The sequence below is a fragment of the Homalodisca vitripennis genome, chromosome X (genome assembly GCF_021130785.1).
Source record: "Homalodisca vitripennis isolate AUS2020 chromosome X, UT_GWSS_2.1, whole genome shotgun sequence".
In the NCBI taxonomy this organism is placed as follows: Eukaryota; Metazoa; Arthropoda; class Insecta; order Hemiptera; family Cicadellidae; genus Homalodisca; species Homalodisca vitripennis.
Window position 1 is genome coordinate 89,933,796 of NC_060215.1, and position 13,589 is coordinate 89,947,384.

Below are 13,589 nucleotides of genomic sequence, written 5' to 3' on the forward strand. Positions count from 1 at the left end.
GTTTGATGTAGAACAGTATGTGAATGAATGTAAAGTTGTTGAATGAAAGGCTGTGTCAGTTTAAGTTTGGAGTGAATTATACGTAAATTGTGTCGCCTTATTGTAGGAAACGATCGTTGTAAAATTCAATATAGGAGTATTTTAATTACAAGTAAGAAAGTAGATACATAGACAATAACGACAAAGTAAACGCGTAAAACCCATTCAATGTTTTGGTCGGCTCCGTTTCAGATAGCGTATGAGTTTTTATAAGAAATTCAGAATTGCGAACAAATGTTTGTATTTTATCTTGAAATATAGACCTATTGTATTTTGTGGGAGTGTAGGGAGGGAATTTTCTTCTGCAGCGGGGAGAGCGCTAAATTAGGATGCAAGACTGTCGCAGGGCCAATGAAATATTTTTGCAGAGCTGTGTAAGCCGCTGCTTAATTGCCGAGGTCTTGCTAAGCCAGCTTATGGCCATCTCCTTCCCGCCTCACTAATAGTCATATAAATTATAAACTATTATACACTGCATGCGGATCACTGCTTCTTTCAGCCCGGGCTCTTTATTGTCCCTTCATTTAATGCTTCCTTTTCTCCTTCAGTACCGTCTTCTTCCTGAGCTGATATATTCATTTCGAGGCTTTAAATTATGTTTTGTTTACATCTTTAATAAAGCTAAAATAAGCTAATAGTTAAACCGTTATATATCGCCAATACCATGGATTGCGATATTGATCGATGGTTGTTACGATTTCAGCTATGGTTTCAAAGGATGTTTGTTTTTAAGCTAGCAGTTATATTTGAAATGTACTGTGTGACATGTAAAAATACAATTTCAAGCACAGCATGAATTATTATACCTATAGACTTGTAGGATCGTTCCATTGCACTCCTTTATAATGTCCCAAATTATTACACTAAAAATAGCTAATAAACATACATTGCGATCATTATAATTACGAAATGTTATGTGTTGGACAGGAAAATAAATATAATTGAATGCTAATTATAGTAAAACACATTGAAAGTAAGTTGTTGATCATTTTTGTGATAAAGGGCAAATATCGCAACCAATACGGGTTTTACCGATTAAAGCATTGCAGGTTTATCTCCGTCCCCAGTTTAATAACCATTTCCGAACCTCCTCTTCAGTCAAAGGAATTATGTGGAAGGGATGTTTTCGAGTGCTCGTTAGTGTACGAACGGCTTGGTATTGCTATAATCGATCGGAAACTCCTTTATGGCATAATTAGGTATTGGAGTGGGATGCGAGTCCGCTGAATCGCCACGCTTAAATCCGCTCAGCTTCGCGTCGCATCGTGGCCACGTCGCGTCGTGGCTCAGTCGATCGATTCCTACTTGTACGATTTTCTTCCGACATAATTAGAGGTTAGAGTCGGCTCTTCAGTTTATCGATTGTCTTGTCGAACGTGTTGACTTTGGCGATAATTGAAGTCATTTTGTCCACGAGTGGTTGGCGACCGTCAGCTTTTGCCGACCGCTCGTATATTAACATAACGTGGTCATCTAAACTACGGTCTCAATATGTGGCCGAAATTCCAACCGACATGAGTCAAAATCGAACGATTGCTTAGTAATTTGTCAATATGGCTAGTAGTAATTTACCAGATTGATCGTAGTATATTTTTGTCTTAACAACAATTCTAAATATTAAAAATTTCACCTATACAATTTGTAATATAGTTTTATGTCAGATGCATTATCATAATGTAATGTCCTCCTTGATTGTTAAATTATAAAAACTAGTGAGACGTGTGATTTATTTGTTCATAAACTAGTAATAGACAGTTTTTTTTATTTACTCCATTTACTTTTTTTCCTACGCATACAAATTATTTTTATTCACCTCTAACAACAGATTTATTTAGTTGAAGTTGTGTTGGTCTGTGGGCATGATTGGATAATACTGATTCTAGGTTTACAAATTAAACATATTGGGTTCTTTCGGCGAAATAATAAAAAAGTAGTAGATAGTACAGAAAATATTGTGCTATCAATGAAAGGTTACCAAGGTTTGTCTTAGTCTAAGTCGCACGTGTAAAAGACTTAACTCCACTTGGGAACTAGTCGGCTGGCATGCAGTCCACTTTCTCCTGCTCTACAACGAACTATGTCCGCTATTATTGATGCAGTTCAGCGCAATCGCTGTTTCGATGTGAGCGTATACTAGCGTAACTACTTTACCAACTCTTTACGACAGGAAGAAGTAATGCGCAACTCGTTACGTATGAAGTGTGTGTTGCGCAAATATATAACATAAGATTTTCTTCTATTGAGAGGTTATAATCTTATCGTTAATGTATTTTCCGCTACGGTTACGATTGAAATGGACTAAAACGATAATTACAAACATTGAGGACCTTACTGCATCGAACGTTTCTTACACAAACAGTTACAAGGTTCACAATTAATATTTCCTATGTGAATTTTTAATATAATACATTTTTATTGGATGTTTTACATTCTTTTTAGTTTATAATAATCCTAAGTAATGATCGAAAGTACATATAAAAGAAACTTTTATTTATATTCCATATTATTTTTATTTGTAAATTGATATTATTATAGCAAAACATTTAAAGTGGTCTAAGTTTTCGTTCTGTGTTTTTTTGTTTGGTTATTGTAAGATTTTTTAAATTTATATGTAATATTGATATACATATACTGTAAAGAGTGATATACATACAGTGATATACATATAAAGTTTTGTTTGTATGTTTTACGCTATTTAATTTGGAATTCCAGTTTTTGAAATAACAACTGTTGTAACCGAGAAACTTCATTGGAGAAAAACACAAATTACTAATATCAGATATATTGTTCTTCAAATGTTATTAAATATTATTTTTTCCTGCTACCTATTGTTAGTATTAGTAAAACCTAGTAGGTTTTTTGTGCAAATTTGTATTATTATTGTATGATAAAAAATCGCGGAATTGTTGGATGCCCCTCGTTTACAATCATTTCTCTTTTTGATACCACTAAATAACTAAGAAGTAGATAGATATGAATAGGAAGATAAAAACACCGGGATTCTCACCTGCGCAGCGTGGTGCATTGGGGAGTGATTGACCATGTCTTTCACAAAAATCGAACCATATGACACAAAACGGAGGTTAGGAGAAGAAAGCGTCCAGGGGTGGAAGAAGGCGGGTACAAGTTTGTTCGTGCTCCAGACAGAATAAAAGCTGTAGGAAGTGCGACTTTAAGGGTAATCTCACGTTCGTAGCGACTTTGATCAGTAAAGTAATAATACGTGTGCCCTCCTCCCCATCACAAACCTCCCCATCTGCTTGTGATCCTGCCCCCTCCCCTTACCGCCATCAGCTCTCCTCTAGCCGTTTTCATTACCCGACCATCTTAGTGGGTATAAAATAAGATTTAAGAATCTTTAAAGAGCATGGAAAATTAAAGACGATTCATCTTTGATTATACATTTGAAAACTTGAGGAAACCTCTTGGTATGTCTGACCATGTCGAATTAAAAACTTTGTTTATATGCAGTGGGGTATTAGTTTTTTTTTATATGTTTAAGTAGATATTCTGTTGCGATAAGCATAAGGAGATTTGTAATGTAGTGTTTAGTATTTAATAAATACATTAAATCTTTTATATTTTAGATTAAAAATGATCGTAACAAAATGCTTAAATCAGAAGAACTCACGTGGACAGATAACAGGAAAATCAGAAACACTGATTTTAGGGAGTCCTTTTATTTAGCACTAACATCTTAAAATTACTAGACTAGTAAGGCGAAAACACGGGGCATATTATTCAATACTACTTTCTGTACCGATGTACAATAATTATAATATTGCTAAAATTGAACATTTGCACATTTCTGTTTAGGTTGAACCAAAAAGACACTGATCCTCTTAGAAGACACGGACTGAGACTTGTTTCCTTATCCTACTTCGAATACATTTAAATACGTCCAGCGCAGTTGAATAATTTCCCATCACCTCGCGTTCCACTGCTTTCCTTTATCTTCTACTTGAACGTGGTTTCTTTTAAAATAATGATGACATTTTGAACTAATGTTTGCTCTTAATATTGATCCGTTCTGAAGATTCTTGACTTAGGATTTTAATTCCATTGATACCGTATAAGCAAAGTTAGGTCATTGAAAATTACCGTAACCTTCTCCAATAGTTTGGAATAATGTTAGCAGAAGTCAATATTAGTACGGTTCGGCGAAAAGATAATTAGAATTGTCTACCGAGAAGACGCAAATATTTTTCGAAGCTATTATAAATTAAATATCATTAATATATGAGTCAATTACAGCGTGTACTAAAATTCACCCTTAAATTTAAATTCTCCTTAAACTCTTAAAAGTGAAATTTTTCATATCATACATTATATATAATTATGTTTATCAGTAACTCTCAGCTTCCTCAAAAGAGTCTGCACAACCCATAAAAGACAGCACAAGTACGTGGTACACCACAATAAAGATATTAGCTTAATATAGTTTATTAATCTTATTATTTTGTGCATACGGTTCAATATTTAAGCAATTAAAAATAACTTAAGTACAGTGAGTGCTAAATATGTTATTTTTCGTAGGTTTATAAGCAAATATTCTTATCATGGCACATTATTTTTAAGTAACAATGGGGTTTGAGATTAAAACAAATCTAGAAAAATGTTCCTTATGACCCATTGTTTTTGCGCTTTATCTTACACATGTTTTGTATAAAGAACAAGCTCTATAGTTATTTATGTAAAGTAATAACCATGATCTAAATATTTAAAACTCTTTCACATGTCAAGTCTTTGTTCATTGTAATAGCGTTATTATTTCTGATCAAACCCTGTAAAATGATATACAACTTGAAATAGTTTTACATTTTTTAAATATTTAAAGTGTTGGTAGATCGGTATGAAATCTAACAGGTTTAGACACACTATAGTGCGATAATTACTCTGATACACACGGGGTCTGTCAACACTGTGACAGATACTCCTATCAACGGCAACGTTAGCTCCGGTGACCGCTTGAATAAGCGAGCGGAGTTAGAGAATATTTTGGCTTGGAAAAAGTGACACTATTTATCAAAAATAATGATAACAAATAGGGTAACGTTGATACGAAGGGGGAGCATGTGCGAGCCTCACATGATGTATCTGTTTGTAACGTCGCACCCCCTCCCGCCCCCTCCTTATCCCCACCACGACTGTGGGGTACTCCGAGTTGATAAGTGCTCCAAGGAACGGATGTGCGACCAAGTCAGCTTTCAACAAGTTAAAGTACTTCTGAAAAGAAACGTCCAAAAAGTCTGATTCTTTCACAGGCGACTCCTTCCTTCAGTCCTCCCCGAGTAATCTCCTCGGGCTGGCTCTGATACGTTTATTCACTTTGTTCATATATATATACGGGACATTAGATCTGAGACGTTTTGGAAAATTATGATTAAATAATACCCAAGATGAAGCTAAAGCGAAGCTGAAATCTAGAATGATTTAATAATTTAATTATTAAATGATACGAGATTATTATCAGGAAGCACATATGATATATTAAGTACTAAAAGTTTGCACACTACACCTGCATAGGAATTCTAAATCATGTGCCTACTTTGACTTATTATGATATATTTTGGTCGAAAACAGATGTTTTGTGTTGGAAAATCACGTAATGCATATAAATAGTGATGCGTTTAGCAGCAGAAAATCCACCATCAACTTTAAGGCGATGCAGTAGGATTTTTTGGATTTTTTGAAGAAAACGTGTGCGATAGCCCTTTGAGATATAAATTTTGAAAATAGTAAAAATAGATACACTTCTTCATCCTACGAGTAGTGGTCGACACTTAAAGCAGAATTTAAGGGTGTCTTATAATCAGGCCCAAATAAAAACAGTTCAAGATAAGGGTATAGACCTTTTACAGTATCTACATAAACTATGAGTGGAAGAATTAACATGTTTTTACTTTAAAAATTTCCCCAACAAAAATTATTTAAAACATTTTATTTTCTTAAACTATATTTAATTAAACATGTATAATTCCCTTAAGATGTAAATTAATAAAACACCTAATCTGTAACTCATGCATATAGTGGAAAAATTGTATCTTCATCAGTTTTTGTTTGGGTATAATAGTAAAATGTCCTACTTTAAATCCTGTTATTCCTGGTAGAGTGATCAAAGAAAATTGTTCTATTTTTTGGTCTTTAGGGAAGTTATCTAAAAACACTGTTAATTTATAATAACAAATTTTCCCAACAAAAACTAGTTTGCGCCACCTTAAACACCACAACCCATGTACGGCAAAAAGAGTTAAATATCAGCCTGTATAATATTCAATTTTTCAAGAGTTTTGTTATATTATTCTATCTCTTTTGTATATACCAGTCCTTTTTCATACTTCCAACTTTATATAGTTATTTATACGAGATTGTAACTCGTATTTAGATTGGTCGATTGGTTTGAGAAAATGAGTTTATAACGCTTCCACATGTTCACGCGATGCCGCTATGGTTTCTGGTAATCAATTCGTGTTAAAGTTATTCGAAAAACAAATTATAAATAATTTATGTTTTACGTAAAAAATGTATTTTACAGTTCTCAAGAAACCATAAAATAGTAATTAGTAAAAAATTACAAAATTCTGATTAGTTTCTTTAAAATGTCAACTTCAGTTTCACAGAATTGGAAAATAGTTTTTGTGTCTCGTTTTGATATATAGCATGTTGTAACTTGTTGGAACATATTGTTACAGGTACAGGTATGGGTATAGGTATAGTATGTTCTTATGCTATATATTGTTCCTATGTACTTTTCTAAGGCATAATGATAACAATAAAGCTGTGGAAATATGATAATCATGAAGTGAGGCACATCACGTTGCTTAAGTTTGTTGCGTAATTATTCCGAAAAATCTAAAATAACTTTAAGTTCTACCACAATAATAACTACTCACACATCGAAGAATAAGTCTATCATTTGTGTTTTTTTATCCATTTCAAGACAAAGTTATGAAAAACCCCACTATAAAATGAATTGCTACTTAATTTTGTATAAGTATTGGCTCATATTCATAAGTGTACAATCACTTCATGCCAAAGTTTTAAAGGTGGATTTATAGTTAGTCTTGGTTATTTTCAAAAAATATAAAAACCCTTTGTTAAGTATCAATTTTTCTTCGGTTCTTGTAAGTTGTTCAAAAATGAAGTTGCTAATCGTGTGGGATCAATCAACCATTCACTCAGATTGAGTGCAATTCAAGGTCATAATAAACTACCAGGAAATCCATACTCCATTGCTTAATCATCAATAATGACCCTCAGATAACCATTGCCAGCTTGTAATTTATTCATTGCCTGTTAAGAAAATAAACAGCTGTCGCGGCCAGGTGGTTAACGCAAGAATACTCACCTACGCTTTACTTTCGAGTTATATAAATATCAACAGCAGTGATGGCTGTTGCTGGGTTGCTGAATGACCTCTGTTGTTTCTCTTTCCTCGTCGTTGGGCGTGTTACATAGGCCTACTGCAGACATTCACAGAACATTTTCTGTGACAAGGTAGTCACTGTTTTAAAGGGTGTTATTTCTATGCCAGTGGCATACTCAAGTTTTTTTTTTTTTTTGAAAACGGTCCGAATCTAATAAATCTAATAAGAATTAAAATAATTAATAATACACTTAAGTAATAAAATAATGGTTAATTTAGGTGTACAATTTCGGGAGTAATAGTATTGATAAAGGGGCAAAAGTTCTTAAGGAGTAAATTAGTCTTTGATTTTGTGTTTCAATCTGCTGCTGAGTAATACGTTATTTTTATTGTGAGATTAGATCATACTTGGCGTAGTTTACTAACTGGAGGCGGAATGACGTGTCGCGTCGTCGTGCACACACTTACAGTAACCTAGTCACAGTTTACAGTTTACGAGGCAATTATGCCCATAGCGACTATCTCATGTCGTCTTTGATAAACTTTTCTTCGTTCTCAACTAGTTCTAGTTTTAACTGCTGTTTAACTAGGGTTGGCTTCCTTCGCACACTGGCGCTTCACTTCAATTCCTTGCAGTTTTGACAGCAGATTTACTTTAGCAATATAAGATGCTGAAGTATTTTTGTCACGAGATCTTTGAACAAGAAAAGGGGATTCTCGCGAATACGTAACATGAATATAACAAGTACAAGGAGATTTAATGATCTTTGTAGTGAAGTTGACTAAGTTTCAGTATTATTTTATTCGTAAAAGTGCGAGAGTTTTCCTGGTATTTCTTAGCAAATAACTGCAGTTTAAAAACTGTAATCATCCTATTAATCTAATCATATTTTAATGAATGTTCATATTTCCTGCAGCACGGCAGTTGTTAAATTCATCTGGGTTGTTCGTAGTATTACTGTGTTAATAAAGCATCACGGAATATTCGTTAGTTAGGTTTTATCTTTAAGATATTAATAACAAACAAAAATAAGTGTATTGGTACCATATAGTAAACATTAAATTTAGTTGCTTAAAAGTACGCAGAGTGTTAATGTCCGTAATCATAACTTTATTATAAATGTTTAAACGTAGAAAAGCTTACAAGTTGATATTCGCCGATTAAATACAACACTCACATAATGAATGACAAAAACCAAAGTACAGATTTTTATCCGGTTTTATTTTGTGAACATGGAATATTATGGCTGTTGTATGTTGAGCTACCTGGCACACTAATTGGAAACCCTCTAATATCGTGGATTTATTCGAAATCTCTTTGAAGATACGTACGGCTATTCATACACAGAATTAATTTCTGTATTCGTTATTTGTGCAGTGATGGTTTCAGAGAAGGGGTCAAGCCATCTACCCCGAAACTTTAAAAGCATATTTTTATACAGAAGAGCGGAAGCTTATCTGTGATTATTTACAACGACGATAGGTTTTAACGTTTGTTTTTGATATAATTCGTGTTTAATAATCTGAAACATATGATATGAACAGACATCAGTAGGTATAATATGAAAATAAAGTATTCAGCTCCTAGGATATGCGACGGTATTTTGTATATCTATTTTTAGGTTTTACGATGACGCGACCTAGAGATAGTTCTATTTTCATGCGATAACAAGACAACTAAAAAAAAATCTATATTGTTCTTAATTTGAATTTCAGCGTTTTATTATACTCTGTGCATTCTTCTCTTGCAAAAAAGTACACATAAAAGTCTACCATGCGGTTGCGGCTAACGCGTGTTGTGGATACGTTTGAACAAAGATACATCTATTAACTCTATTCCGATTCTTCGTATTCTGAAAATAGTAGCACTCGACTTTATGAAATTATTGACATTTCCGTTGCATTCGTTGTTTAGTCTAGAGATGATTTATAGATATGTAGTATAGCATGATCATATTATATTAAATATATGTATGTATGTTATATATTTATTTAAATATACTAAACAAATATTTACTATTTGTTGCTTTATTAACATTAACATTATTATAAGCTAGTAGGATGTACCGGTTGCTACTAACTTACATGCCTACATTTTTTAAACATAATTGAATGTGGGTCAACCTACTATCAAACAAGTATATGCTTAGCTAACTTAATGCATTAGTAAGAAGGCCTACCAGTAGCACTGTCCCTGATGTTCTCCGTCGTCTGTTACAGGAGCTCATCTCTCGGACTCTCATCCTTGTAACCAGGAACACCTGATCCAGTGTGCCAGCTCACTCCCGAGCTCCTCTAACGTGCAAGATTTCGGATTCGCCTCCAAAAAGGAAGATCTAGACCTCATCTGCCCGTAAGATTTTATCAGATACCTTTTTAGCCTTACCATGCCCAAGCCTCTATAACCGTTAGACCATTAATAATATAATGAACTGATCAGAACTAGGCGAGCCAGTTTAGTAGTAGTGAAAGGTAACTTCAGGAACCGAACATAAAACTAGACTCAAGGTTGTAGCACGCGCCGTGGGCGCCTTGGCAGGGCTCGCCCATCTTACGGTGGCAGTTGGGATTTACAATCGCGCTGAAATACGCTACCATGGGGTTTGCTAGTCTTAAAAACCCTGAATTAGCGTTGGATTTAATTTTAGTTGTAAAACCCCTGAAAAATCTAGATTTCATTAACAATTATGGAAACCTTAGTCGTATATCTTTTGGCTATTTTTTGTAGATTTGGGTTCAATAGGAATCGTGAATCTATTCATCTGTTAGAGCCTATTCAATTTTTCACGGTTCACATCTTTTTTTCTAAGACAGCCTTTTTATTTTTTCTCATAAAGACTAAAATTGAATATATTGTTTACGTAACCAAGATCAATTGACCGGTAACAATGTAGTCATTGTATCATATAACAATACGGACACTATGTCTTGGGTTACAAGTTATTAATAAGATTTTACCAAACAGACCTAACTCCATCTATATATTTAAATAATATAAGCTGTGCCTCCAATCCAACCCAAACGTAGCAGTATCCTCTACTAATAAAAATGTAGAAGTATATACTCGCATTAATGTGTACTTTCTCGTAATACTATTGTAAAACATAAAAATACATTTACGGCAAGGGAAAACAAGAATGTTAGAACGGACATGTGTTTATAGACATCCTGAAGTGTGTACGTATCAACTGTACACAGGATTACATGTGTTTGTTTTTACACCATTGAAATGTAACGCAACAGCATTTGTCAATAGATAAGGGCAGGCGGCAGTGATCGAGACCGAAACACGAATTGGAGAAGGCAGGTACAAGATTAAAATGCCAGATTAAGTTACCGATACATCTGTGTTAATAAATGTTTTAATGCCACAAAACAGTTTAATAACGTGTACTTTATCGCTTCAGTCCAATAAAAAGTTATTACTTAATATAGGCCTACTAGTAAGCCATATAAAACAAGGAAACCACTCAGTTTCTTGTAGAATTAGAATAAGAAGATTGTCTTCACTACTTTATAGTTAACCAGTTCTCACCACCAAATACATTTTACTACTTTTCATTGTGTACCTATAATAATTGCCCATTCCAAGCAATATGTTTCGGAGGATTTTTAGAGATTTTCAAGCGTCTTAAAAATGTGAAATATTGCATTTTTTTATACCAGATATAAAAATAACAGCAAACACAATTTATGCTTCGTTATAGGTTAAAATATATTGCTGTAACTAGGAAAGCCTCATTTTAAAGCGTATTAGGTCACAATATAATAATAATCGTAATGCATCACATTAACATTAAAGTAGCCCCCCCCCCCCAAGTGCAACCCCATGCTTGCTTCCAACGAGCCAGACCAGTGATGATATCAATGAGTTAGAAACAAATTTAATCCAAACCTAAACTTTTTACAGGCTTCCCGAGGGTTTTGTCTTCCCGCCAGGAAACTGAGTACGTTTTACACCCAAACGCTGACAGAGAAGTTCTTTGCTGGAGGACTGATTGTCCTTTTTCCTTTTTTATTAGGGAACTGAGAAGGGCATTTTAGGTGAAAAAGTTAGTGTTTAACGTTGCTCAAACATTAACACATCTTGTTTGTTAGTAAATTCGTATTATTTATACAGCACTCGTATTTGTATGTAGGTTTACGATAACCTAATTGTGAAATTGTACTTAAATTTTCAACTAAGAATGTACGTTTTAAATAAAAAGGCAGCCACTGATTCAAAAGATTTTGTTCGTGTAGTTAGCTGGTTTAAAAATTGTGATAAGTTTTTCAGCCATAGCTCTCGTAAGGTCGTCCAATTATTCTGAAAACTGTTTGTATTTTTCATTTTATTTTAGGAAGAAGTACACCAATTGCATGGTATTGGAAATGTGCAACCAAGACAGGATTCCCATAAGTAACTTATTTGTATTTCAAGATGGTTAAACATTCTTATTTATGAGACCTTTTACATCATACTTATTTATAATAAAACATGTTGCACCTTTTCGCAGTCGATCATTAATTCCAGAAATATCAACTCAGCTAGTATTCTTTGCTCATAACTGCCTGTTGGCTATTTCTCGTGCGGTTGAAGTTCTACTCTAACTGGCGAACCGCGGCTGCACAAAAGGGCATTCAAGGACGTACTAATATCCCGCTCGGGACATTGAATTTATTGGCGTTGTTTGTCAACAGAGGAACAGAACAGGGGAGATACAGCAGGTGTGTCCCCTACATTCATCCATGACTAGATATAACCATCCCCCCTCTCTCACCACATCGACAGCTTTAGACTAGCAGGTGTCTCTGTCTCAGGTGCCAACCATTTCTGGGTCTGCCCACTCATTCCCTATTAACAATCAGTCATAAATTAACAGACGCTCTGCCGAGAAGTTATCATTTCATTTAGTCTTATCCTAAATTCAGTCATAAAAGAAACAATAGTCACGTTCATTGTTGTCTTCAGTTCTTAAAACCCAATACAATACCATTGCAATATCAGTTTGTCATCTGTAGCTTACAAGATATCCAGTGATATATTGAGCTGGAATGTAAATCGTCGCCGTTTGATTCTACCTCGAAAAAATTATAAACAACGCACTGATACGTGTTTTTAAATTACCGTGTTTATCAGCAAAATAACTTTAACGAGTAATCACAATGTTACATCAATAATTGCTTGGTTTTGTCTTGGTTTTGACCGTTGTTTGAAAATATTAATAATTTTTTTAATCAATTGACAAATGGTTCTTGATAATTTAGTTTATATGTTGTCGTAATTATGTATAACGTGTATCAATATCGCATTTATTGCTGGTTTGAAATTCCTTTAAAGATTGTATATAACCCAACATCCAAGACTTGTTGGAATTAGAATGCTGGCAAGTTTGAACAAGAAGGAACTACGATAGTTTTGGAGGGAGAGAGCATTGCACTTGTAGTGGTGGCTTTATCACGCGGTGTGTTGACTTTAGTGTACTCGATTATTGTCGTACTGTACCTGCTGTAAATATCCCATTCGCAACGTCTCGGTTCTTCCGTTCACAAGACCTTGGGCAGTCGAGGAAAGAACAGTCATTTTACAGATTTGAGAATTGTTTGGTACTCTGAAGAAAGAAACATTGTTATTTTTTCTTTATAGCGATATACATTTTTAATTACCAAAATACGCAAACTATAGTACTTTCTAAATTTTCTAGCTATTAGCTCGTATGCAATCTGCAGCATGTCGATTACTTATAAATTCTTATCTGATTGCGTTTGCATCAGTCCTATATATTTCGTAGGTATATTTTATCCTGTGTTCACCAAACCATGTATAACGACCCCGTGGTATCTGTTGCAGAGATCTGAATGCAGGACTACGTTGTATTGACGAATACACCAGACGCTGCATGGCACCTCATCAACGTTCTCACTTCAACAAGCTGTACGCCGGCAGCAGCATGGTCATCCAAGAGATCTGTCAGGAAGGACCTTACCAGGACGGTAAGTCGGAATGCAGGATTTTGTAAAGCAATTATCCGAAAGAAAAGATACGTTCAGTCGAGGTCTCAATTTAAATACTCTTGAAGAATAATTCCAATCGTCGACATTGTAAATTGAAATATACGATTATTTCTCTATATTAAAGTGGAGACAAGATTTGTTAACTTGATCTGGCCCGTATAACACTACAAAGACAAATTCATTGATCACA

The 13,589-nt window shown here is 34.3% G+C and overlaps 1 protein-coding gene across 1 annotated transcript in view; it reads left to right on the top strand.

The window, feature by feature from the left end:
- LOC124369331 overlaps positions 1–13,589 on the top strand; it is a 61,000-nt gene that overhangs the window by 21,201 nt on the left and 26,210 nt on the right. Inside the window, exons 2-3 of the mRNA XM_046827291.1 lie at positions 9,626–9,758; positions 13,236–13,378. Of these exons, the coding sequence (XP_046683247.1) occupies positions 9,626–9,758; positions 13,236–13,378 (276 nt within the window). The remainder of the gene's footprint in view (positions 1–9,625; positions 9,759–13,235; positions 13,379–13,589) is intronic.